Below are 23,935 nucleotides of genomic sequence, written 5' to 3' on the forward strand. Positions count from 1 at the left end.
TCCCTTGGCCTCTCGACGCCTCAAGTATAATCACTTCAAATATTTTTTTTTTCAATTACTTAATAGTGTTTGGGCTTATTACTTATAAGTAATAAACCCATTTTTTTAATTCTACCTATCAAATAAAATAAATAATATTTTTTCTTTTCTCGCTTTGTCGAGAACATCGAGGTTTCATGTTTTTACTGACAGCTGTGCATGATGACATGATATCGATAGTTATACTTATTTATGTTTACAAAAGGTATATTGATTTTTTTTATTGAATATAGTTTTCTCTGTTGGTGAAAATAAATTTAAGATCTGACACTAAGATGTTTTTTTATCTTCTGGATATAAGCTAAAATCAATGAAATTTGTAAATAAATTCGAAATCTTTGATAATATTGTTAACAGCATGTTTAAATATAGGTACTTTTCAGTAATAAACTCGTTTTACAGTCAAGGCATTGTTTACATTTTTAATTGAATGCATATAATGTGGTTAATTGGAGTATGTTAGATAATTGGTCGGTTTTAACTCTAATAACATTAAACTCTGTGTAAATTTAATTTTCCTCATTACTAGCAGACTAATAAATAGAATAGTTTAAATTATTTGCACTAGCAAAGGAAATGCTCAAAAGGGTGGACTCAAAGTACAACATGATTATAAAAGCGTCACATTCAGCTTACTCTGTAAAGTAAACATGATTATATAAATCGTTGCGTGTTTTCAAAGATGTCAAAAATAAACTTCAACTATGTCATAACGGAGGTTGAAAACCTACTTAACGTTGAAGTTTTTTTTTTACTTTCCACTGCATTGAAAGTTGTGCCGTTCTTTAATCTCATAGTGCATTAAAACTTTGTAATTTTCCTAGACTTAGACTAAGTGCTTGGTGGTATATTTTTTAACTTCATTGTAGCAATGAATATCTAATAAACAATTTTGCTGTGGGATTACCAAGTTTGTGAAATATTAAAATTTATTCAGTTTTTATTGCAAACTACTTTGTTTAGTGGATAAACTTTAATTTTTCCAAAATAGTTATGTGTAAAATGCATGCAAAGTCATTAGAGTAATTTTACTAGAAAAGATTTGTTTGGAGTTATAAAGTTTATAAGACTAATATTGTGCGCAACTGCGCGATACTTAATCTCTGGTCTGGAAACTCCTTATTCAACAGTTCAAACATGACATTGATATTTATTCATTTTATAACCTGTGTTCGCTTCGTGACATGACCAATATTCTTTTTTAAATTATTAACTTTGAATTTAATGTCCTAGTCTGAAATTTTTAAAACTATATGTAATACATTTGTTGGTACTATTGTGTTGTATACGGTAAAAATAAGGTGTTATATTTTTGCAGAGAGGGAAACAAAATAAATCATTATAAATCAATGTTTAATCATCAATTACGTGTAACAGCAGTTTTACAATAAAACATGTTTTACTTTTTAATAGACAAAATTATAACATTCACCACATCGAAGTCTTCCAAAAACATTACGAATCTTATCACTTAATATCATATTTTAGCTAATTCACCGTGAGAGGTTATTAAAATTAAAAATGCAAAACTATCAAACTTAAATTATTTTTAAAATTTCTAACAGATTTTTGATAAATGTAATTTTTTACATTCTTTAGTAGAAAGCTACATCATAATGCCTCATATTTCCTGCTAATGTATCGAAAATTTGAAGTTTTATATCAAGGATTCTTTTATCAAGTTTATCATAGACTGATAGTGAAAAATGTCAGCAATTTTAAAACTTTTATACGAAAGTACAGAGAAAACGTTAACCTATCTATTCACAACGAAAACCGCTAATAAAAGATTTACAATGTGAAATAACCCAAGTGTGAGAGTACAAAAATCTACATTCAGCTACATCTTAGGAAAAATAGTTTATACAAGTATCGGTTGTTATACGTAAATCTTGAACAAGCACAGCCAGATTCAATGTTATCTTGAGCTCAAGAGGTTTATGATGATGAGAAGCAAGTAGAAGCAATGGCAGGGGAATGCCACTGAGCCTCCCCCGTGTTGCATCGCCGCTGGTGTCTCTCCTGAAATAGTATCAAGAATGTTTATTGAAATAGTTTGAAGGTTTTATTGCTTCAGCTTTTTTTAGCTTGGTACAGGGTGGGCAACCTTGCGTATTTTGGTACTCAACAAAACAAAATGTATACAAACTAAATTGCTTTTCCTTATATAACACACAGAATAGCATTAGAAATGTATGTTTACTTAAATTTAAATTAATAACTAATGCTTATTTATGTTTTGTAATTTATGTGCACATAGATCCATTATTATGAGTGCACGGTCTCAGTTGAGTTTTAAAGACTTTATAAGCTCTCCACTGCGCAGTGCGCATCCACATTTGTTTTTGCAATAGCGAGGCAAATGATGTATTTTGACTTATTAGAGCACTTGGACAATCTTTGTAGACCAATGACTTGAGATAACCCCATAGAAAGTAGTCACAGAGGTATAAATTGGAGGGCCACGCAGACCAATGTATATCGCATCACAAAATGATCCGCCCTGAAAAGTGTTGCTGCAAAACTGCTATTGACACTCGTAGTATGTGCTATGGTGCTGCACTGCTGAAGCTGAAACTACAATTTTCCCACTCAAGAAGTATACTTGGGACGTGTAAGCTCCAATAACTCATGCTCTGCCTATTGATTCATCCCGAAAGATTGAAATTAGCATCATCAGTCAAGAACGACTGTGACCATTATAATGGGGATCCTCTTGAGCCCCAAAGTGTACATGTTACAAGTGTGTATTACTTAGTTGAAGTGGCTCACCATTGAGAACGTGCACCGCCACTGAGGTGGAGACTAGACTGCCCAGAGAACAGCTGTAGTCCCCGGAGTCTACTGTCCTGGCGTTGGCGATGAACAGACGACTAGTGGCGCCCTCTGCATCCTCCTCAGTCTTGACACTAGAACACGAAGAAGACCATCAGTACCAGAGTTATGGAGGTATTCACCTTGAAATCGGAGTAATAACCAACATCCTATCTAAACACACACACAATTAATAGTCAATCGCAGTCTTAGTAGTACCATGAACATTTGGTGGCCAGAAATGATATCCAACAAAGGAACAGCTTGAGTTTATCTGGTAAGCTTAAAAATTCCTGTATATGAGGGAAGGAAGACGAAGTAGGAAAAATGGAACACAAGTGAGAAAATCCAGTGATAGCTCTTGATCGGACCCCACGTTACGAAACAGGATAAGGAACTCCAAAGGATGTTTGTAAATTAAGTGTTGGCTAGATAGAGATGGCAGAACTAGGGAAAAACACTTCCAGAGGTCTTATGCTCCAGTGAGATTTTATGAAATAGGCTAAGGAAAAATATAGGTCAAACCAACACACACAGACATTGCATCGGCAGTAACATGATACAGGACAGGTCATACTCTCTTAAATGAGTTCGTCAACAACTGAATGAAAAGTAAATAAGTAACAAGCCAGTCAAGATTGAAATGGAAGAAGTTTTCGTTCGTAATGGTTCGTGCAACTATTTGATCACCAAGAAAACAAAACATATTTTTAAGAATAAATGTCGTTTTGCATTTTTATTTAGTTTAAAAGCTAATTGAAACTACTCACCTAATGCCTCTTCTAGAAGTGTCCGACGAGATTGTCCTAGTGCCATGTCTCCAGGTGATGGCACTGGACGGGTGTGGTACTCTACTAATGATGCACTTCAGCTCTATTGTGCTGCCTGCGTTGTAGAATTTGTTCCTGATGGGCAACCCCCTCTCGTCAGCAATCACCAGCTCAGGAACTGATCAACATAGACAAGTACATATTAAGTGTTTCGATAAATATTTATTTGATAATACAAACTCCTTTTAGCACCAGATATTTTTTTATGGTTTCGTTTCAACTTTTTAGGTTGAAATGAATCCCCTTAGCTGATAACTATTAATTTTCTAAATAGTAAATAACACATTGTTGGTAGATACACAAACAAACAAACACGCACACCCTCAGTGAGTACTCGAACCAGTAAACAGTCAGAATTAAAATCATGTTGTTGTCAAAATTCCTAAGTGATTAAAAACTCGTCAGACGACTCACAGGTTGCAGCAGATGTCCACATACAGCTTTAGCTGTTCATGGTGAGTTGTGCTTGCGTAAATAATAATTGTAATTAAAGATTTTGATAGGTTATTAGCGTTTTCGATTTTTAAGTGTTAACTGCATTAAATTTTGTAGGTAGTTTCAATAGCTTGTGGACTTTTTGCCTCTTAAAATCAAATATAAAAGGCCGTGGGATAGTATGACCAGAAAATACTTTATCGACTGAAATTACTCATCTTGAACAGTTATTTGTCTAATCCACTACTATGAACATAATTTTTATGAACATTTACGAGAAAACAAAAAATAATAATAAAATAGTACTCGTGTCATGTTATTTATGACGTCGGCAGCTCATACATGGACAAACAAAACGAGCAACAGTGTTCAGGGAAACCATTATAAAAGTGGCTCACTTTGATGTATTCACCGAACAGCTAATGTTTGTTTAACCGACAACTAATTTATCGGGTAATTTTAATTAGGGGCATTATTGATGTGTTGCATCAAAGGCTGCAGTGCATCGACCACCAATATATAATACGATACTTTTATCCCAAGTTCGTGTAGCTTTTATAGTGTGGTGGGAATTGATAATATTTTACCCGAACTATTGATTACCAAAGAAATAGAAATTTTATCTAATGCATTTTTATACCGTATAAGGTTTTTTTTACAAAACAACACGCTTCTAAAATACCACATTAAAAACCCATATCTTAATATATAAGTGCGAAAAGCTATAATAATGATTTTTTTTTACATTTCAGTAAGATCCTAGAGCACCTTACATGTAAATCGCAATAAATAGCACAAAACGAAAAATCCACTATAAAATATGATTAATCTGTCTTTAGTTCTTGTTTTTCTTCTTTTATACTATGCTATATTTTGTATTCGTCAAACAAATCAATCCTTTTACACAACCCTGCGTCCCATATATCAGGGACACAGGGCCCTAGAAGTGAAGGAAACCATGTACGATCTATGACAAATGGGCGACTGACCAGTCACCAACACACAAACCTTCTCGATTTATGTTCTTGTTCATTTTGTCCTCATTTAAATCTTCACCGATGAATTTAATAAATTAAGTGTTAGCAACCTGAAAATACTGATAATTTGATAATTATTGATTTTTTCATTCAGGTTCAATTTTTTTTTATAATTTTCAATTTACCTTGTTTGAAGCTCATTGTGATAAATATATCCGGACACGGAAAGTAAAGTAAGTAAGTGTGATACATAGTTTCGTGGGTTTATTTAGTTTTAGTAAAAGGTAATGTGTTAGAACTACTTGGTAAATACAATTTCATTATAAATTAAAACCAGGAAGCAGCGAGAAAGCAATGCAAATTTTCTTGAGAAGCATACTTATTATCTAATTTATCATGTTATAAGTAAATTGTAAAAAAGGTGTTACTGTATTGTAATACAGTAAGTTGTTTTATCAATTGTATAGTAGTGAAATTGGCTGGGGCTCTCATAATTACTTAATTCATTCAAACACTATCAATAAATTAAATAAAACTACAAATTTATGTTTGACCTTTGCAATTAGATCCAATTCAATTTGTTGCTACAGGTCACAATACCATCACACGTAAATTAGCTTAATTTTACGCCATTAATTTGTTAAACCTTGTCTATTGGCTTTTACAATAACTGTATTAAAAACGAACAAAGTCTATTGGCTTAGAACTAAACAGTTAATACGTTTTTTTTCAGTAATTATTCCAGTAATTAGTAAATTCTCCGCTACATGTGTTGAACAGAACTTTCCGTCCAAACTTCAGAATGTGAAGGCACAGATGTTAATTAAGGAAGCCTCCATGCGGTTGCACGAATGTTAATTGGCCTACCGCACTGCTCTCTTTAAGTAATTAATTTCTTACGCTACTGTGAAATTTGCATGTTAAACGCTTTGCGAGCATTTTTTAAAGGTCATGCATGTTAACGGGCTATGCTGTCACTTGGTTCGTACTCTAAAGTTTCCCAGCTCTAAAAAAGCTTGTCAATTAAATGCTCTGCCATTGCGAGTGCGTGAGATAGACCTCCTTAACTTTAGAAAGGTTATACGTGGAGCTTTGGTAAAAAGGCCACTGTATTCATTGGGGAAACTTAGTGAAGAGCCTATTTACCGATAATAACATTGAAATACACCTACCATGCTATATTAAAATGTAAATATTGTAAATAATGTAAATATACAGTATGTGTTTATTGACATCTTATGACTAATCCATCCTACAGTACGAATGAAGATTTTTTTATAAGTAATGAATCATCCAGTAGGAGTAGTGAATATTTTTTTGGTAAAACAAATAATCATCCGTATAGTTCACTTTATGATTACGATAAATAATACAATTTGTGTCACTCACATTTTTCGAATAACTCTTGTACACAGGTTATTAGATTAGATTAGATTGGATTATTAGATTGTTATAGATTAGTTAACAAATCTAAAACAAAATTTGGTGTAGCTTTCAACGTTGACATCAATTTGATGTGTGTTTTGGAGTTCACATCAGTCTTACCTTTTATCAATGTCGGTCTCTTTTTCTAAAAATAACCAAAACATTTATAAATACCCTGAATAATTTTGTCTTGAAATGTACAGTGAATGTTCACCTATGACATGTAGATGGACTGTCTGGACGATGGGCGGGTGAGAGGAGACCTGACACTCGTAGCCGCCCTGGTCACCCTGCTGAGCGGCGGCTAGTCGCAGCTGCCAGTCATTGGGCGGGGTGAGGTGGGCGGCTATCCTCGTGTCCTTGCTGTACACCTCCACTCCGACCGAGAGCAGAAGCAGCTGACCGTCCTGCCGACGAAGCCACGACACCTGGCAATTAAGGAAATATCAAGTGTACAAACAATATTGACAACAAAATAAACGATTTCTTGATAAGTGGTAGTTTGGTCGTAAAACTAACAAATGAAGGTTTAAGATACCTGTTGTCTGTTGACGACAACAAAACAATCCATTGAAGTATAGTTAACGGTATGATCAACCAGTTAATTGTACTACAACCGATCTTTTTGAAAGACAATATCTTACTTAAACCTGCACTTGTTAAAATAAATTATGCCACATGTACGTGTACTAGCATTGAAGATATCAAGTTAATTCGTTTCCATTAAATATTCCCTCGTCTTTGGTCTGCAACAGTGAAATGCAAATAGTGTGTAAAAGTCGAAGAATACCTTTGAACACCAGTAGTAGTGTAGTCAGTGAAGCTTTGGGATTTTACTAATCAAGGTTTAATAGTTTGCTTTGTTTGGCAAAGGCTTGGGTAAAAGTCTCTAGTATAGTTTATTTTTTGTCGTATAATTTAAACTATTCAACAAACTAAAATATCTCATCTCATTCACTTTGACCTGCATTTGGTTAAGTACCACGTTACTTACACATATAACATTTATCATCTTTTTTAGCAAATATTTTCATTTTCAAAGTTAATACGTAGCTATGTGTCATCTACAAAATCAAACATTCGTCGATGAAAATGGAATTCCAGGAACTAAGACTAGACAAAGAACTGGATTTCCTCGTTATCCAGTAATACATCGTTTCTTACGTCACCGAAAAGGTTTAATTAATTTCTGAAATGTATATATGTATGTTATCAATAGTTTTGGCACAGTACGCTAACCTGTCTTCCTCGAATCCTGTCAACCAAATATTGACCAAATAAGGCATGTAAGAGTTAAGTTGGTAAGGTAATTTAAAGATCCCAGACATAAGGATTAGATTATTGAGATTAAATCAATATTGCCAAACAAATCTAGTGCCTACGTCCACAAACTGATTCTTACACACTAACATTTTTTTTTTGTTTAGCATTACCGATGCGTCGTCCACGAGGTCGTTGACTTTGCAGTGGAACACGACCGGGTCTCCAAGCTGAGCTGTGAGGTTGGTGGACAGGGAGGTTGTCTCGAAGTACGGCAACACCCTGGGTGTGGTAGAGACTGCAGGGGCGGGGGAAAATGTGGACTCGTAGAATAACATCTGTAGTAGCGACTCAATGTTGGTGTCGTCATGACCTGGAGACATGACTTAAGCTTATACAAGTGAAAAATAAAGATAGGGAATGACCTACTATACGTCTATACATAAAAAACAACATCTGCAGTAGCGACTGAAATTTTGGTGGCGACATAACCTGGATACTTTGAAGTTTCCATCACGCTTTGTGAATAATGTCACCCTTTACAACTAAATTGGCTCTATCTTTCTCCACTTTTCACATTATTCCCTGTAGGACAAATTGGATTCCTCAATAAGTTAAGAGTTCTTCCTCGTCTAATTAGTAACCTCAATTTGGTGACCCATTGAATTCTTTAAATTTAAGGAAACCGGATCCATAAAAACAAAAAACCCTAAATCTATAATACATACTCGATTTGAGATTGATAAAAACCGTGCTCAGTCGTATTTAAAATTATCAATAACACTAAACCTCATTATATCCATGCAACAACAATGCTGATCGGCAATGAAGTAAAGAAAACAGGAATACCAACATATGTGCTGGTTTTGTTTTAAAAAGGTGTCTCGCCGTAGTTTTAACTATTTGGGTTGCGTTAAAAAAAAACTCCTGTACATAGGGGATCAAACCTGTCACATTTTGGCCCGATGCTAGGGACTCGCGTTATTTAGGAATCAATATTGAAAGGGAATAGTTTACCTTTTGGGAAATAACAGTGATGCAAAACAGCTGTTACCCAACAAAGGTCCATTTGTGTATATAATACTGAACGGCTTCCAATATTGACTAATAGCTACTGCCCTGAATTAGAGATGCCATAAACAGCACCCAGGGGCTTACAACGGACGTAAATAAACCTTCTGTGAAAGCACTCTGTAAATTGTAGATTCATATGGCTTTTTTCATATGGTGAGTGTGTTAAAAGTGTTCTTAACAAAAATACACATAAAAACACCTTTAACCGAATAGTTAGTACTATTCGTTTAATAGTTACAGTAGGATCATATAGGATGGTTATAGGAATATATATGCAAAGTGTGTCTCTTTGTAATTTAGAGTCGTAATTATTGTGAAAAGAAACAAAATATAATTTATATTAGATTTTGTTTGCAAATAATAACTGAATTAATTTCTAAATGCTTAAATTATTCTACTTAAACCAACGACGTGCTCTGGGGCACTCTCCTTAGCTTCATATAAGCTCCTTAACTCTAAATATTGTTTTGACAGCTAAGTTGTCCACTTAAAAGGACTGAGAGAGAAATTTTCAGATGTGCCTAGAATCAAAACTCGCCACATACAGTTACATACTTTTTCGTGAGTGTGACTAAAACTGTACCTGACAGACAACATACTTTTTTCACAACAAATTCCTAAATCTTTTTTATCGAAGTCACAGCTTATGACAACATATCAACCATATCAACCATATCAAACTTTTTTACGAAGAAAATGGCTGTTTGAAATTTGGATTTGGAAACTTAAATGAATTCAACCTTTGCTTCAAAGGGTTAATCTTAAAAAAAACTGGTAAAACTAATAGGGTTATAGTGAGTGTAGGGTTATTGTAGTATTATTCTTGTTATATTTTATTGTCATTATTCGTTCCTGTTGTTATTTATTATTGTTGCTATTGTATTTTATGCTGTTGTTGTTTGTTGTTGTTGTTGTTATTTTTGTTATCTTTGTTGGCTACACATTTATATTCAATGTTAATTATATCAAAGATTTATCATTGTTAGTCAACATTGCTCAGATTTAGTTGTTGTTTTTGTTGTCAAGTTCTCTCATTAAGTAGATTCTTAAGCCCCTTTGCATGTTTGGCTTGACCCTTTAGTTATAGGAACATTGAGTAAGCATTATATAAAAAATAATTGTAAATTGGTTTGTTTGGACCGTTGGAAGCAAAATAAATAAATAAATAAACACCTAGGTGTAAACGTATATTAATAAAATGTTTATTTTTAACTATAACAAAAATTGTGTAAAGTAAAAACCTTAAACAATTAAACACTCGGTGAGAATGGCGGGAAGTTACCAAAGCGGGCGTTCTCATTGGCTGCAACGGATGTGGAGGGGTTTGAAACCAATGATGGCGTAAACCACGTTGGATCTGATGGTTTTTGAAACTAAAGCACAATTTTAACATTGTTTTACAGTAGAGGGTTTAGCTAAAAACACTGATGTTTTATTTAAATTCAGCGTGCTGGAATCCATGGGATAGGATGTTTAACTTAATTTGACCAAAAAGTGGATTTGGCGGAGTTTGATACTAGGCTCACCTGAGTGAGCTAAGTTGTCCACTTGAAGCTAATAACGGATATTGTCAATATCTGTATTATGTTCATATTATTGATAGAAAATATACTATTTACTTACATAATTCAAGTTAAAATAAATGTTACATTTCTTTTTTGGACCGGTCTGTTGGTTCATCTTAAATTCATCTTCGTATAGAGATAATTAAACGCTATTTTAACGTACCTGTGGTTGTTACGTTAAAACACGATAAAACGACTTTGCTTTTGGGTATCTTAACATTATGTAATATGTTATAATGGTTCTTTTTTTATTTCAACACAAATTTTGTAAAAGAATCTTTACAAGTTTGCTTGTATATATAAACAATCTTCAAACAAATTAAGTTAAACGTGAAGCTGAGTGGTTTTTATCAAATTAAGTAAAAATTAAGTACTTAACTCTTACTTTAGAGTAATTGTTGAAAACAGTGTAGCTACAAACAATCGATCAAGTACTCCAATAGTTATATTACACGAAGGAAAGTATTTTTTTTGAGTGAGTAATTTGTATTATAATAAAAAAAAACTAAGTCATAAGGTAATAATATCCTTGTATGTGAGAAGTGAAATTATAAGATTCAAAGTTACGAATCAGTATTGTCAAGATACAATATGGATTAACACTTACCTGACTGAGAGTTACAAGATAGCTCACCCAAAACTGCCATTACAAAGACCCACCAAAGCATTGTGTTACGTCATAGCGGGGCCTGCAACATAAACCAACAATAGTCAACACTTAACCAACGCTATATCTATTTAGTTTCATCTAGGCAAATATTGACTCTGCAAGTCTACTGCAACACTAGATACTACATTAATTCATTGACATGAATAAGCCTTATGTTATAGAACATAGCTGATGTATCCGTGATTTACCATGCTATCCCTTGGCTATTTTAATAATGATGTGTTAGATAACACCTGATGTATCAACATATACTACTTCTTATCTCAGAACACTGTATAAGAAATAGATGATGGACATAAAAAATCTAGTAAAGATCTAATGTTGTCTTGTTCTTGCTTTTGTTTACGACGGTGTAATTTTTCAGAGGAGATGAAACAGAGAGTGTTAATGGAACCCTTTTTAGGGAAGGGGTCCAAACTCATAAGTTTTGTGGATAAGCTGGGAATCAAACCCGCCCGTGTACCGAAGTCCGAGACGCCAACCTAGGCTAACAACACACCTACTTTAATTTACAGAGTACTTCTAAAGGATTTTACTTCAGTCACACTTATCATTATGGAGTTTCAGCTTTTCAATGTCTGTAGGATTCACTTAAAACTATAAAACGTATTAAACTACAGTGGACCAAGACCCCCCTCATAGCCGATAATCGTATTATCCGCCTTCGCTTGTAACATTTTTCAGTTTGTTTTAACACCCCTTGTTTTACAAGCAGTTCGGTTTAACTGCTGCTGTCTAGGAATCTTGGCATTTACGCTCTCATGCTCGGCGATGGGAACAATACGCTAAGCTGTACAGGATGCTACGAAAAAAAAGTTATTTTTTATCCTAAAAAGTATTGCAGTTTGTCATATTGGTCTTAGCAAGGTACATCCTATAATACTACTTAAGGCACTAAAATGAAAATTTTTATTGACTCTAGCTTACAACTATAATTTATTCCACTGAAATAATTGGACTTTACCGTGTTTTGGGTTGAGTTTTTTATTTTAGTGTAGTTTATTTTGTAAATAATTCACACATGACTTCAGAATAATGATTATATGATTCCGCATGAACAGCACTTCTTTTTTCAGTTTTTAGGGATTGCCCGTTTTAACCGACCTTTTGAGTTATCCGACCTAGGTCCAGTCCCGTTCGGGTAGATTAAGGAGGTCTACTCTGCAAAATGACAAATATCATAGTGGTAAACAGTTAGTTAAAGTAATATTGTCAAGTAATTGCAGACACCCAAGACCTTGAAATTCAAATTATTCTTCAATTTAATTTTTATTTCAATGTGAAACTGAAATGTTTTAAATTAAGAACTAAAACCAAAATGATTTTTCTGTAATGTTAAAATTCAACCTATGAATTGTCTTGTCTATAATAAGATGGTATAGCTATAAAAGTTACATAGCCCTCATTTCGTATCGCGATTTATAACCGTAATATGCTGATCGATCTAAAATTTACCAAAGTAGGATTGACACAATTTTTGCAACTACTAACTTGCTTTTAATGTAGTAGATTGAATTTCCACACAGTTTGATATGCCATTGCATTTTAGGTCAACTAGAATTCCTAGCGTTAATAACTCATAAAAATTGCAACGTTAAAACTGACTGTACTAAATAGATTAAACATAAATATCCAAACATCAAAACTACAACTTGGAAATGTATCGTTTTAAAGAGACATCTGTGCATTTCAATTTTAGTGTGTAGCATAAATCACCGGATACGTTTACTTATCAATATGTCAGCTGTAATTTCCATTTTATGCTAGATGCCCCAGCCAGGATGAAATTATGAGAATTTGATTGAGATTTTTTGTTACGTTTTACAAACAGATCGCAAAATCGTTTTAATGTTGTATCAGATATTATTTAACGTAGCCTTTAAACTACATACATACGATTTATGTCTAGTAATTGAATTAAAATAGTAACCATTTTCTATCTTAGCTTTGAATTATGGAGAAACGTTTGACGTGTGTTTCTGATTTTAATGCCCAGTTGTCAACTGGATAGTAGAATTGTAGTAGCCCTTCTGTTTTTTTAGTAGAGTTCACAACTAACCTTGTTTATATGTATGGTAGAATTCCAAGTAAAAGTTGACAAATAGATTTTTATATTTAATTGTGGAAAAAACGTTACACAGAAAAATTATGTATCAATAATACACTTTTGTTTTATACTCAGACGGTTAAACGTGTCCGAGTGCCAGGTGTATCTCAATTGCCTACTCTGCGCCTTGATATCTGCGGTGATTAGAACAAGAGAAACCTAAAGTATAAAATTTATCAAACTGTGCTTATAAAAATCTCTTAAACCTAGATCCCTTTTATTTCAAAACTAATTTACACATGCATTGAAATGTACATTGATAAAATATAAAGTATTAATATACTAAAGCCCGACTACCCCAATTATTAAACGCCTCATAGTTAACACACTTTCAAAGCCGTTAACTAGTTTTGAACGACTTTATAACTTCATAAAACATTGTTAGCATTTTCTTCATTTTCTCAATTAATTCAATTCCTTTACCCATGGTTAAACCTGGATCTGTATGTGTACTATATCTCCAATTAATTTATTCATAATACGATATGTACTGTGTTTAGCGAAATACAATTTTACCAATGGGATAAACTAAATTTACTGAGTAGTTCTTTGCTCAAAACTAACTAAAAATGCAGTATTTATTTGTAAACCATAAAAAGAAGTATTACTATAAAAAAATGATTCATTGTGTATTTCTAACGGTATTTACAAAAATGTAAATTCAATAAGGGGATTTTTTTGTAAATAAATTAATTTTTTTATTGAAGGGGTGTTAACAATTATTGTTAGTTTTCTACAAATATTAAACCTATGCACTGTAAAATATATTTGAAAATAAAAACTGCTTTGCATTTGATACGCGAACTTTTGTTATTAGTTTTGTTTTGCTTCTGTTCACCAAATCACAGTTCAGTGACCAGCTATGGATTAAAATAATATTTACTGTTCATTGAAATGAGCATCTATTTGTGTACCCTTTTGTGTGTTTAAGTACACCCATTTGTGTTGAAGTACATCTTGTCTACAGTTTCTGGTCTGTTGACATTGGAATTCTTTTACTCATAGAAACTAACGTTTATATATCTATGGTCATTGCCCATAATGAAATATAAAATACACAGTTGATTATCTTTGATATGAAACTGCATTACCAACTTAACCTGTGAAAGAAATTAAAATTTAAAACTTTTAAACAAAGATTACCCAATGTTTAGTTACAAATAATAGCGTCGTCTGCTAAAATCTTTGCAGTAAAAGACATCAACTTTCCCCATTAGTAAAAGGTTTGCCAAATTAAGCTGCTGAGCGAGCAAAGTTTTTTAATGCGTCTAAAAGCCTTGAGTGTCCGTAGTGTCTCGACTCTGGCCAAGTCAAGCTGGTAAATTGTCTCTAGCTTCGGCTTTCCACTGACTTTGGCAACAAATTAGTTACTAAAATTTTTTACAACTTTTAAAATTAAAATGAAACTTATATATTCAAAATATTAAATAACTGCCGCATGCATAATGGCTGCCTCTGGGTAACGTCTGAGTAATTAATTTACTTCACCAACATATATTTTTATCTAGAACCAATCAAGTACAAAGACAAAAAGACACCATGTTCATAATGTAGACTGACATTATGCTAGGCTCGAGAAATGTCCTGCCCCTCAGAGTTGGAAATAATCTGTCTAGAGTTGTCAAAACATTATATCATTTAATAATCTAGAATTAATTTACAAAACAGTAAGCTCCTTAACAATCTACACTGCACACCAATCTCCCTCCTCTCCCTCGCTACGTGAGTTGAGAGTATTTTTCGTTTGTCGCTTTTAAAAGATGGCAACATTGTTTATTCCGTCACCTCGATAATTCAGCTCAGCTACAAACCATCTTTACGGTAAAGATCATTTAAAACATTTGTTTGAGCACATATTTTTTGTTAGATGTCACACACAAAAACAGTAAAGCATATTTAATGTTGAATCCATGTTCAAAGTGTCTTTCCGAACTCTGGACAAGACCGGGCGATTGCGTCATCATTTCCCTCTAGTTTCCAGCAGCACTTCTTGATAAGTTGCACAAATAACTAACTCACCAGGTACATTGGGAAAATTTTATCTATTTTTATCGAATTTGGTAAATGCTGTATTTATGCGTATTGACGACGACGATGCGTTCTAACAGTTTTGAATAAAAACTTGCCATAACATGAAACCTATTTAAAATATTAAACATGCAACGGTGTCATATAATATATGATGCAAAACGAAATTGGATCTGAATTTAATCACAGGGACTTAAGTATTACAAAAATCTAGAGGTCACAGGTTTTATAATGTTACTCCCTTGACTTCGTGGACAAATATGTGTTCAAAGACAAATAATAACAAACAAAAATATTCATAGTAGGCTACTTGTCATGGTTATAAAAACGTATTATGGTAAAAGCCAATTATCGTTTTACGTTAAAAATAAAATGTAAACACAACCAAAACTATATGTGTTGTTTTTGACAGCCAAAATTATAAGAATGGAAATATTAACCAGACATGGAGATATCTCGCAGAATGAATATTAAAAACACGTAATGTCCCTTTGCCCTTGAACTAAAATTTAAATTCCCAGGACAGTGAAATAGCTGCAAAACAACGCATCATTCTGCAAGTAGAAACGTGCTTTACATTTAGACTAACGCATTAACCATTTAACCCTGGTGCTTAGTTCAACAATTTCAGGCCGGACAAAACAAAATTATTCATGTAATTTTTAAAGCTTAAGTATACACACAAAAAATAATTTACCCGCAATCGTGTATTAAATCAATAAATCGTATTGGAAACCGAACAACTCATTTCACTATTCTTAATTTATCAATGTATAAGCCCTCACGTGGACTGGACACCAACAAAATCTCTGTAGCTTTTGAAACCATAAAAACATGTGTTTTTTTTAAGGGGAGGGGTTAATCTATTGGTTTAAATAAGGGACCCTAGTTGTTCTAAAAGCCTAGATTCAAATATGGTCATTACAAAAGCTAAGTGGTGAGGCCGTGACTGCTTAACCGAAGCTGCAAGTGGGTGCAAAAAGCTTAGTTCTTAGATCAGAAGAACCTTCTTCGTAATGAAGAACCTCCTCTTTTGAAAGTCATACGTTAAAGAAAAGTAACACACAAGTCGACCCAGACAAGAATAATATAATGGACATCAGTGAATAGCATAATTATTTACAATAAAGTATTTGTTTTCGAAGAAAAAATTACTTACACGATGAAACACGGCAATTACTTATAAATGAGTATTAAAAGTTTGGCCTAATAAAGAACTGTAAAACAAGAACACTGGATGAAATCTGTTTCAACACTTCTTAGACTGTTGTTAGCGACGAGCTTTATTTGACAGAAACTGATTTAATCGTGGTATCTAAATATAATGGTATCTATGGTATCTAATAATCGTTTTAAAATTTTTTATTTATAAGAGTATATAGTTTGAAATGTATCTTTTATTTTTGACTTTTGGAGCAAAAATCTTAAAAAAAATATTTTTCCTACAGTTATCTAACAATGTACATGTTCTCTCACTGATTTGAGAAAGCAAAGTGGCCAATTCGCTCATCAGTGAGACAATGTTGACATTGTCTCACTCTAATTACTTTGTCTCACTCGCTCCAGATTTGCAACGTGAATGCACGAAATAGTGAGTGCGTAACATGCAGACAAGGTCGTATGCGCGCGAAATACGTTGGCAGCACTGGCTGTAAATCAGCTGGTCAGCTGTTGCACTGTTGTATATTAAATGTCATATTAAAAGTTTACTTCTGTGTAAAAATATGTCACGTTTCTTTACCAATTTGTTTGTTTTATGGTAACTTTAGGAAAAATATAATGTGCAATTCTAGTGCAAAGTGCAACTGCTCACTAGTTGCATAAATAACTATTTAAATGTATAAGATTATATTTCTACAACATATAGGATCATTAAGTTTATCTGGCCTTAAGGACGTATATTTTTCAGATATGTGCCTTATGTTTGTGATTTCTTCAAAGGACTTGTTTTGAAATATTGTTATGACGATATAGAAACTTCATTCTATATTACGTTTCCCTTGAATTGTTTTATCTGCTGCGTGACAAAAACCGTTGCAACCATGTAAAGGTGTGGTTGTGTCTTACCCGGATAATGGTATATTTCACAACTAGTTCCGATAAGTAATCCATTTAGTGGTTTACAAAAATTCAGCCACGGAATGTATCCTTCGTGACGAGAGGTGAACGATACATGTCACTATGCAAATAAACACACAAAGCTTCTTCGTTTTAATTAATAAAACAATAAAACACCATTCCATTGTCTAGTGATTCTCTTGTTTTCATATCTTATAGTTTTCAATTTTTTTCAAAAGTCAGTTGTCGAATATTTTCTGTAATAAACAAATGCAGTGCTACACTAGCGCTCCTATTGACATAATGGAAAACGATGGTTTTCGTAAAGTTCAGCTATGAACTATTTTCTTATACAGAATGAGGAAAATATTATATTTGATTGGTTTGTCAAGAGGGGCTCCAGCATAGATACAGTTAACCACTTCCTAGAGGTATATTTTCCCTTGAAAGGTAGTCCATCTCAAGTAAGACTCCGAACCATATTCCATATAACACTGCGTTACTGCACTGCGAAGCAAAATGTCAGGACTTTTTAATTTTTTAATAATGTCAGTACGCGTTTTTAACTTGATTTTTGTAGAATCAAGCCCAGGATTGTTTATATATTACTTCAATTCAAGCTAGGCCTAAGGGCCCTTTCACACGAGGCCACTGGTGGCCGCCACAGCTTTAACATTATTATTAATGGGACCTTTCATACGCAGCCACTGTAGTAGCCCGCCACTACACAGTGGCCGAGCAGTGTCTCCTCGCGCAACTGCTAGTAACCGGCAACCGCCGGCAACCGCCGGCAACTGCAGTGGCGGCAACTCGTCGCGGGGCATTGAATTAAATGGGAGCTTTCATACGTAGCAACCAGTGGCCGCCACCGTGAGAAAAAGACAAAGAAAAACAACAGAATAAGAGAATAAACAAAATAATAGAAGACTAAGTGGATACTGAAGATCTAATTTGCGAAATTGAAAAGTAACCGGCAATTTGGTATAGTACGGTGTCTTTGCTTTATTTTCTTTATTATCAGCGCGAGAAGAAAGAGACGTTCATAGTTCGACTTCGACAGCATTTTCACAACTACCATTGTACAGTGGCTATAGTAGAGTGGCTTGTGAGTTGCCTGTATCATCCACTGCAGTTTGCCGGCCGGTAACTGGTGGAGGACACCAGTGGCCTCGTGTGAAAGGGCCCTATTAAATGTTGCGGCATTATTAGGCCCAATCTATCACCCCAGCCTCCAGTGCAAACAGTAGTTAAAACATAAGTTAATTATATTGTGGTAAAACTAAACAAACAGACCAAAAAATTAACTAAACACAAATTAACAGTAGTTTGAAAAACAGTGTAGTTTTTCCCTCGAGTATTGGCTTTAATGTGTATTTCAGTACGATATTTGATATAATAAAATTTACAGGGATGTAAAAATGAATATTAATGGCATAAGAGATGTTTGAATTTACAAAAAAAAACTTAATTATGTGGAACATTTATGCTTATTCAGGTTCAGTAATGAGGCGAATTCAACTTTGAGTTGATCCAAAATTTGTATTATTGACTAATTAATAAAGATTGCATTTAATACCATTTTTTTGGAAGATGTAAAAACGTTTTAATACTACAGTACTTAAAACACTTTCTGTTTGACGTCATATTTCCAGGATTTTGCTCCCTAAGACTCAAGTGTGTGAGTTGTGAATTGGGGACACAGAAAACCAAACAGAACGCAGGTTCCTTGTTCATTCCGCAAAGTAAATACAAAACTTTTTCGACTAACTCTACAAATATGTACTTTCGAAACTCTGACATGGCTGCTATATTGACCTTGTAGGAAAAAAGTGAATTTTAAGACTAACTATTGTTGCAATCTTGGAAGAAAGTTTTCCTATAATCATGTATGTGGTTTCTTCAAAATATTTTTAGCCAAGATGGAAATTTCTAAAAGCATTTACTGTAGTCAACTGCTTTTGTATTAATTAATTCAATTATAATTATCATAAATAGATAATAGATAGATAGTACATGGGTTCCTATGTGCAATATTATTTCAAAAAAGGTTTTCAAAAACCTTCAACCGTTTTCAAAAAAGGTGGGCATATAATTTACGTACTAATTTCTTGGGTCAAAATAAATAGAAAATCAAGAATAAAATTTTTCCCAAAATCGCTCCGTTAACCAGATATCCCAAATTGTTTATTGTTTATATAAACATTTTTATCTTAGATTTTTTTCAACTGATCTTTATGAAACTTTGTATGTATTGGTAGAAGACACACATGTTAGAAAGAAAATTCATCTTGATTCAACAAGAAATTTCAAAACGGTGGCCATTTTATAATTTTAAACTTAAATTATTCAAAAATGGCTGGTTTTATGATAACATGTTAAGTATACTTTTATTTAGCTAATTCCCTGTCAAACGATACCAAAAAAGACTGGGCCTATACGGTAAAATAAAAAAGACGATACCCTATCAAAGTTCAAAGAGATTGAAAAAGCAATAGGTTTTTAGTTGTAAAATGGGGTAGAATAAGGCAGAAGCTAGTCAGGTATGCCGGTATGCCCCATTATACAAATCTTAATATTTCAGCTATTACTTAATCGATCTTTTTGAACTTGGTTCTGTTTGATAGGGAATTACAAATGCCATTTAAAAGTGTTCGTAAGATTTTTTCGTAAAATCTATCATTTTTTTGTAATTTAAGTAAAGAAAATCGAAATTGGCACCATTTTGAAACTTTTAGTTGAATCAAGATGAATTTTCTTTCTAACATGGGTTTCTTCAACCTCAACATACATAGCAATTTTTCATAAAGATCGGTTGAAAAAATTCAAAGATAAAAATGTGTATGTAAAAATACAAAATGGCGGATATCTGGTTAAAAAAATGATTTTTAAAAAAATGTTATGCTTAACTTTCTTTTTAATTTGACCCTAGGAATCAGTACGTAAATTTAGTACACATAAATTACGTATACAGTGTGTATATCTACGGAAGAGTTATGCATTTTTGTGATTCTGTTCGTCTAATTTTTCACAATATAAAATATACTAAAATAGATTTGTTGTCCTAAACCATTTTAAAAATGTAAACAAATGCATTTATAATTCTAAGATGGAGTATTTTAATGTTGGCCAATCTTTTAATTTTGCCCTATTCATAGGCTAAACAGGTCTTGTTATTCTGAGGACTTATTTCAATCCGATATTGAGACCATGCCGTGGACTTACAAGTATAAATTGTATACAAAGCAGAATTTCATATTCGGTACTTTTACATATATTATCTTCCAGCATAATCTAAAATTCAACTGCTTCGTATGTTACGGTGCTTAAAGTGCAAAGATAGAATACTCAGCGGAATTTATTTTGAAATGTTGGTCCCATTTCTGATATACAATTCATTTAAAAATGTATTTCTCTTGTATAGTTATGTTATAAAAAACCCGATTTTACCTAATTTGATGTTAGCTAACAGATAGTTAACTTACTTACGCCCACAGGCTGACAGTATACTCATGTGAAGTGCATGTTGGCGACATTATAGAGATGTCGTAGGAAAATGTAGGACATTGACAAGAGTGCATTATCAGTTTTGTGGATGTTTCATGAAAACTGTGCCGAGAGAAAATTAATACCTTGACTCACAGTTAAATGTGTAAACAATTAAAAACAACACAGCATTTAAAATTATACTTCAAATAATTTTACTAATATGAAGGTACGAAATGTAAAAACAAACCCTTATATATAACATGTCAAAGTCTACATGAATAAATCCTCAAGCGCCAGAGTGACAAAAACCCAGGTCTCTATAATATTGATACCACGGGGAAAATGTGGACGATGAGCGGACTTGTTTATAAGTTTATTTTTAGGGATTATAGTTTCATTAGTTTTATATGATATGATGCGTGGTTAGGTTATGTGAGATTAATTTAAAAGTTGGAGCAGTTTTGGAGATCTGAGATTGATATAATCACAACAATTCCCAAAACCTTCAAACAATGTGACAACTACTTGACTAAATCATACTGTCGCTTTGGGTTCGTCTTTTAAGGAAACTTAAACGATACATTTTTAAGTTGGAGTTTAATCTCTCTTAATTGGATATTGCTTTCCAATTAGAGACGAAAAAGATAGATTTGCTTTAGTTTAATGATAGTTGAATTTTACACTATTATTATTTTTTTGGTAAACCAAAAAATGATGTGTACTTTGTTGGATCTAATAACTTGTATTTATAGCTTGACGGTTCAATGTATTGGATATTGCTTTCCAATTAGAGACGAAAAAATAAATTTGCTTTAGTTTAATGATAGTTGAATTTTACACTATTATTTTTTTTTTGTAAACCAAAAAATGATGTGTACTTTGTTGGATCTAATAACTTGTATTTATAGCTTGACGGTTCAATGTAATTACGTTCTAATATGTACTTAAATATACTCCGTACAAACTGAAGTCTTGATATATTTCAATTGTTTGCAATGAAAACAATAACAACAATGTTTGTTTGTTGAAAATGATAATAGTAATGATAATGAAAGACGAAGTTTACGTATACAACAAGGGCAATTACGAAAAAAAAATACACTTTACGTCCAGATTTCTACGACTTAAAAAGGCAAAAAAACGTATCATTCGAGTTCAATTACCTTCTTAGGCTTTAATTAAAACGACAGAAGCCTTAGAATTTATGTTAAGTTTGTTAAATTTTAAATAGGTCTACGTAAAAATTGTAAGATACTAGAATATTGTATAAAATTATTTCCTACATGCAACAAATTCCAACTGCGTTAGCAGAAATGCTTTCCTATTTGACTCAGTAACACCCTATAGTATTTCATAATATATGATAATTTCTAAAAATCCATAAGCTATGGAAAGAATGTAAACGCATCCAACAATTTGGTATTTTCTTGTCGAAGAGGTGAGTGGGTAATGGATGAAAAATATTCCAATCATTCATTAAAGTAATTTAACATCAACGTGTTTAAATAATCATAACTTTTATATACAAGTTTTCTTTGTAATTGTCTTATAAATTATGTATTCAACTATGTTATTGGCCTATTATTGTTTATTTTAGTACTCTGTTTTAAAAATACTTTATTAGAAGTTCGCTTAGTATTAATTTTTATACTTTTATTGGTGTACTTACATTAATTTAAGTAGGCAAATATGTTTGAAACACGATTTTATATACGCAATTTTAGGGTAATCATTCAATAGTAAGACAATCAAAACACCGTTTTATGATGCATAAAACCCCTGCAACAGCAAACCAGCAGACTAGGCGAATTTCCATTTGCCGCATTGTATTTTAACCAAAAGCTTTCGTTGAAGTTGTCAGATGTATTCCCGATTCGAATGATTTACGTTTTGTGAGTACTTTAGGTTTGCTTCTAGAGGGAATGAAATTCTTTTTGGTAAACAGTTGACAAAGTATGAAAATAAAGAATTTTCCTAATTTTTGAAAATATAGAAAAGCAAAGTAAAAAACTGTTTATTTTTTTACAACAAAAAATGAAATTTAAAACACATGAACACATAAAGGTGCATTTCTATTTTGCACAACATTATTGTTTTTTAGTTCTACACGATGACTAAAAAATATTAGGTACTTTTATGATTGAATGGTAGTTATTCGAAAAAGCTGCTTTTTAAAATTTATAAAAATCTCATAACACTTTATTCTCATCACCTTGATAGTTCTCGGACTCAATTAAGTTTATTCAGCCTACAATACACATTCACGCTGAATTTCATCAAAATGGGGGAAATTGACTTACCGTGTTTATGCACACACAGACACATGGATTCATATATTATATAAATGTTAACGAATTCTGTGTTTGTTTCTAGGGACATCAACAAAAAGTCAATCGGTCTGAAGTCTAAGTCAACACCACGCATATTAATAGGTCTTTCTTATAGGGGAAATTTTCTAAAAGGGTTTTATGACATATATTTAATACGACATTTATTTATCTTAAGGGTCCATGCTGATCAAAACAACATATAACTAGGTGTGTGCAAAAAACGCTCTTGCTTTATAAATTATCATCACGACGTAAGCTTTTATGTACTTCTAATCGAAAAGTCATGGGTTTACTTTTGTACGAAGAATATAGAGCATAAAACTTCTGAAATTACTTATGTCACCTTTTATTGTAGCCTTACTTCTAATAACTTGGCACCTCCGACTTTGTTAAACTTCAACCGTTGTATAACGTTGTTCATTTTACATTAACGGGAAACTCGATAAATGCTGTCAATTATACAAAATATAGCTGATCCCTTGAGATGTGTTGTTCTTTTATCCGTAATTTTCATATTGTCTTAATCTGAGCCTTGTCTTCTAATATTTTTCCTCATGGACACATGGATCGTGTTTTTTTTTTTTTTTTTTTACTTTCTTTTTCATCTGACTGAAGTTTTTTTATGTATAAAAAACAGTTAACGATTAAAATGTTAATCCATTCAAATCCTAACAAGGTAGTAGAATAACTATTAAAATGTATATAGAAGATTACAGCTGTAGCCAATTTTCTTACCTATAAGTATTGTTATAAATCCCCAAACCTTACACTACAAAAGTTTCGACACACACAACCACAACACGTTACGTACACGGCGAGCGTCAGCGCGCTATGTTG

The 23,935-nt window shown here is 32.8% G+C and overlaps 1 protein-coding gene across 1 annotated transcript; it reads right to left on the reverse strand.

Annotated features, from left to right (window-relative positions):
• Positions 1 to 1,375: 1,375 nt before the first annotated feature.
• Positions 1,376 to 23,935, reverse strand: LOC129002219 (obscurin-like). Its single transcript, XM_054429868.1, has 7 exons — positions 23,834 to 23,935; positions 11,027 to 11,108; positions 7,954 to 8,153; positions 6,735 to 6,948; positions 3,624 to 3,801; positions 2,812 to 2,948; positions 1,376 to 2,061 (listed from the first exon to the last, which is right to left on the reverse strand). Exons 2-7 carry the CDS (start codon positions 11,085 to 11,087, stop codon positions 1,958 to 1,960), a joined length of 894 nt encoding a protein of 297 aa, XP_054285843.1. The 5' UTR covers positions 11,088 to 11,108; positions 23,834 to 23,935; the 3' UTR covers positions 1,376 to 1,957.

Source organism: Macrosteles quadrilineatus, unplaced genomic scaffold (assembly GCF_028750875.1).
Source record: "Macrosteles quadrilineatus isolate MER2022 unplaced genomic scaffold, UCM_ALF_1.0 Scaffold_9__3_contigs__length_116548681, whole genome shotgun sequence".
Classification (NCBI taxonomy): domain Eukaryota; kingdom Metazoa; phylum Arthropoda; class Insecta; order Hemiptera; family Cicadellidae; genus Macrosteles; species Macrosteles quadrilineatus.

Excerpts from the sequence above, each read along its gene's own strand:
- LOC129002219 (XM_054429868.1), bottom strand. The coding sequence starts at position 11,087 with ATGCTTTGGTGGGTCTTTGTAATGGCAGTTTTGGGTGAGCTATCTTGT. Across the intron at positions 8,154-11,026 it reads ATCTTGTAACTCTCAGTCAG|GTCATGACGACACCAACATT; the intron begins GTAAGTGTTAAT and ends TCATGTCTCCAG. Across the intron at positions 2,062-2,811 it reads GGCGGTGCACGTTCTCAATG|GAGAGACACCAGCGGCGATG; the intron begins GTGAGCCACTTC and ends ATACTATTTCAG.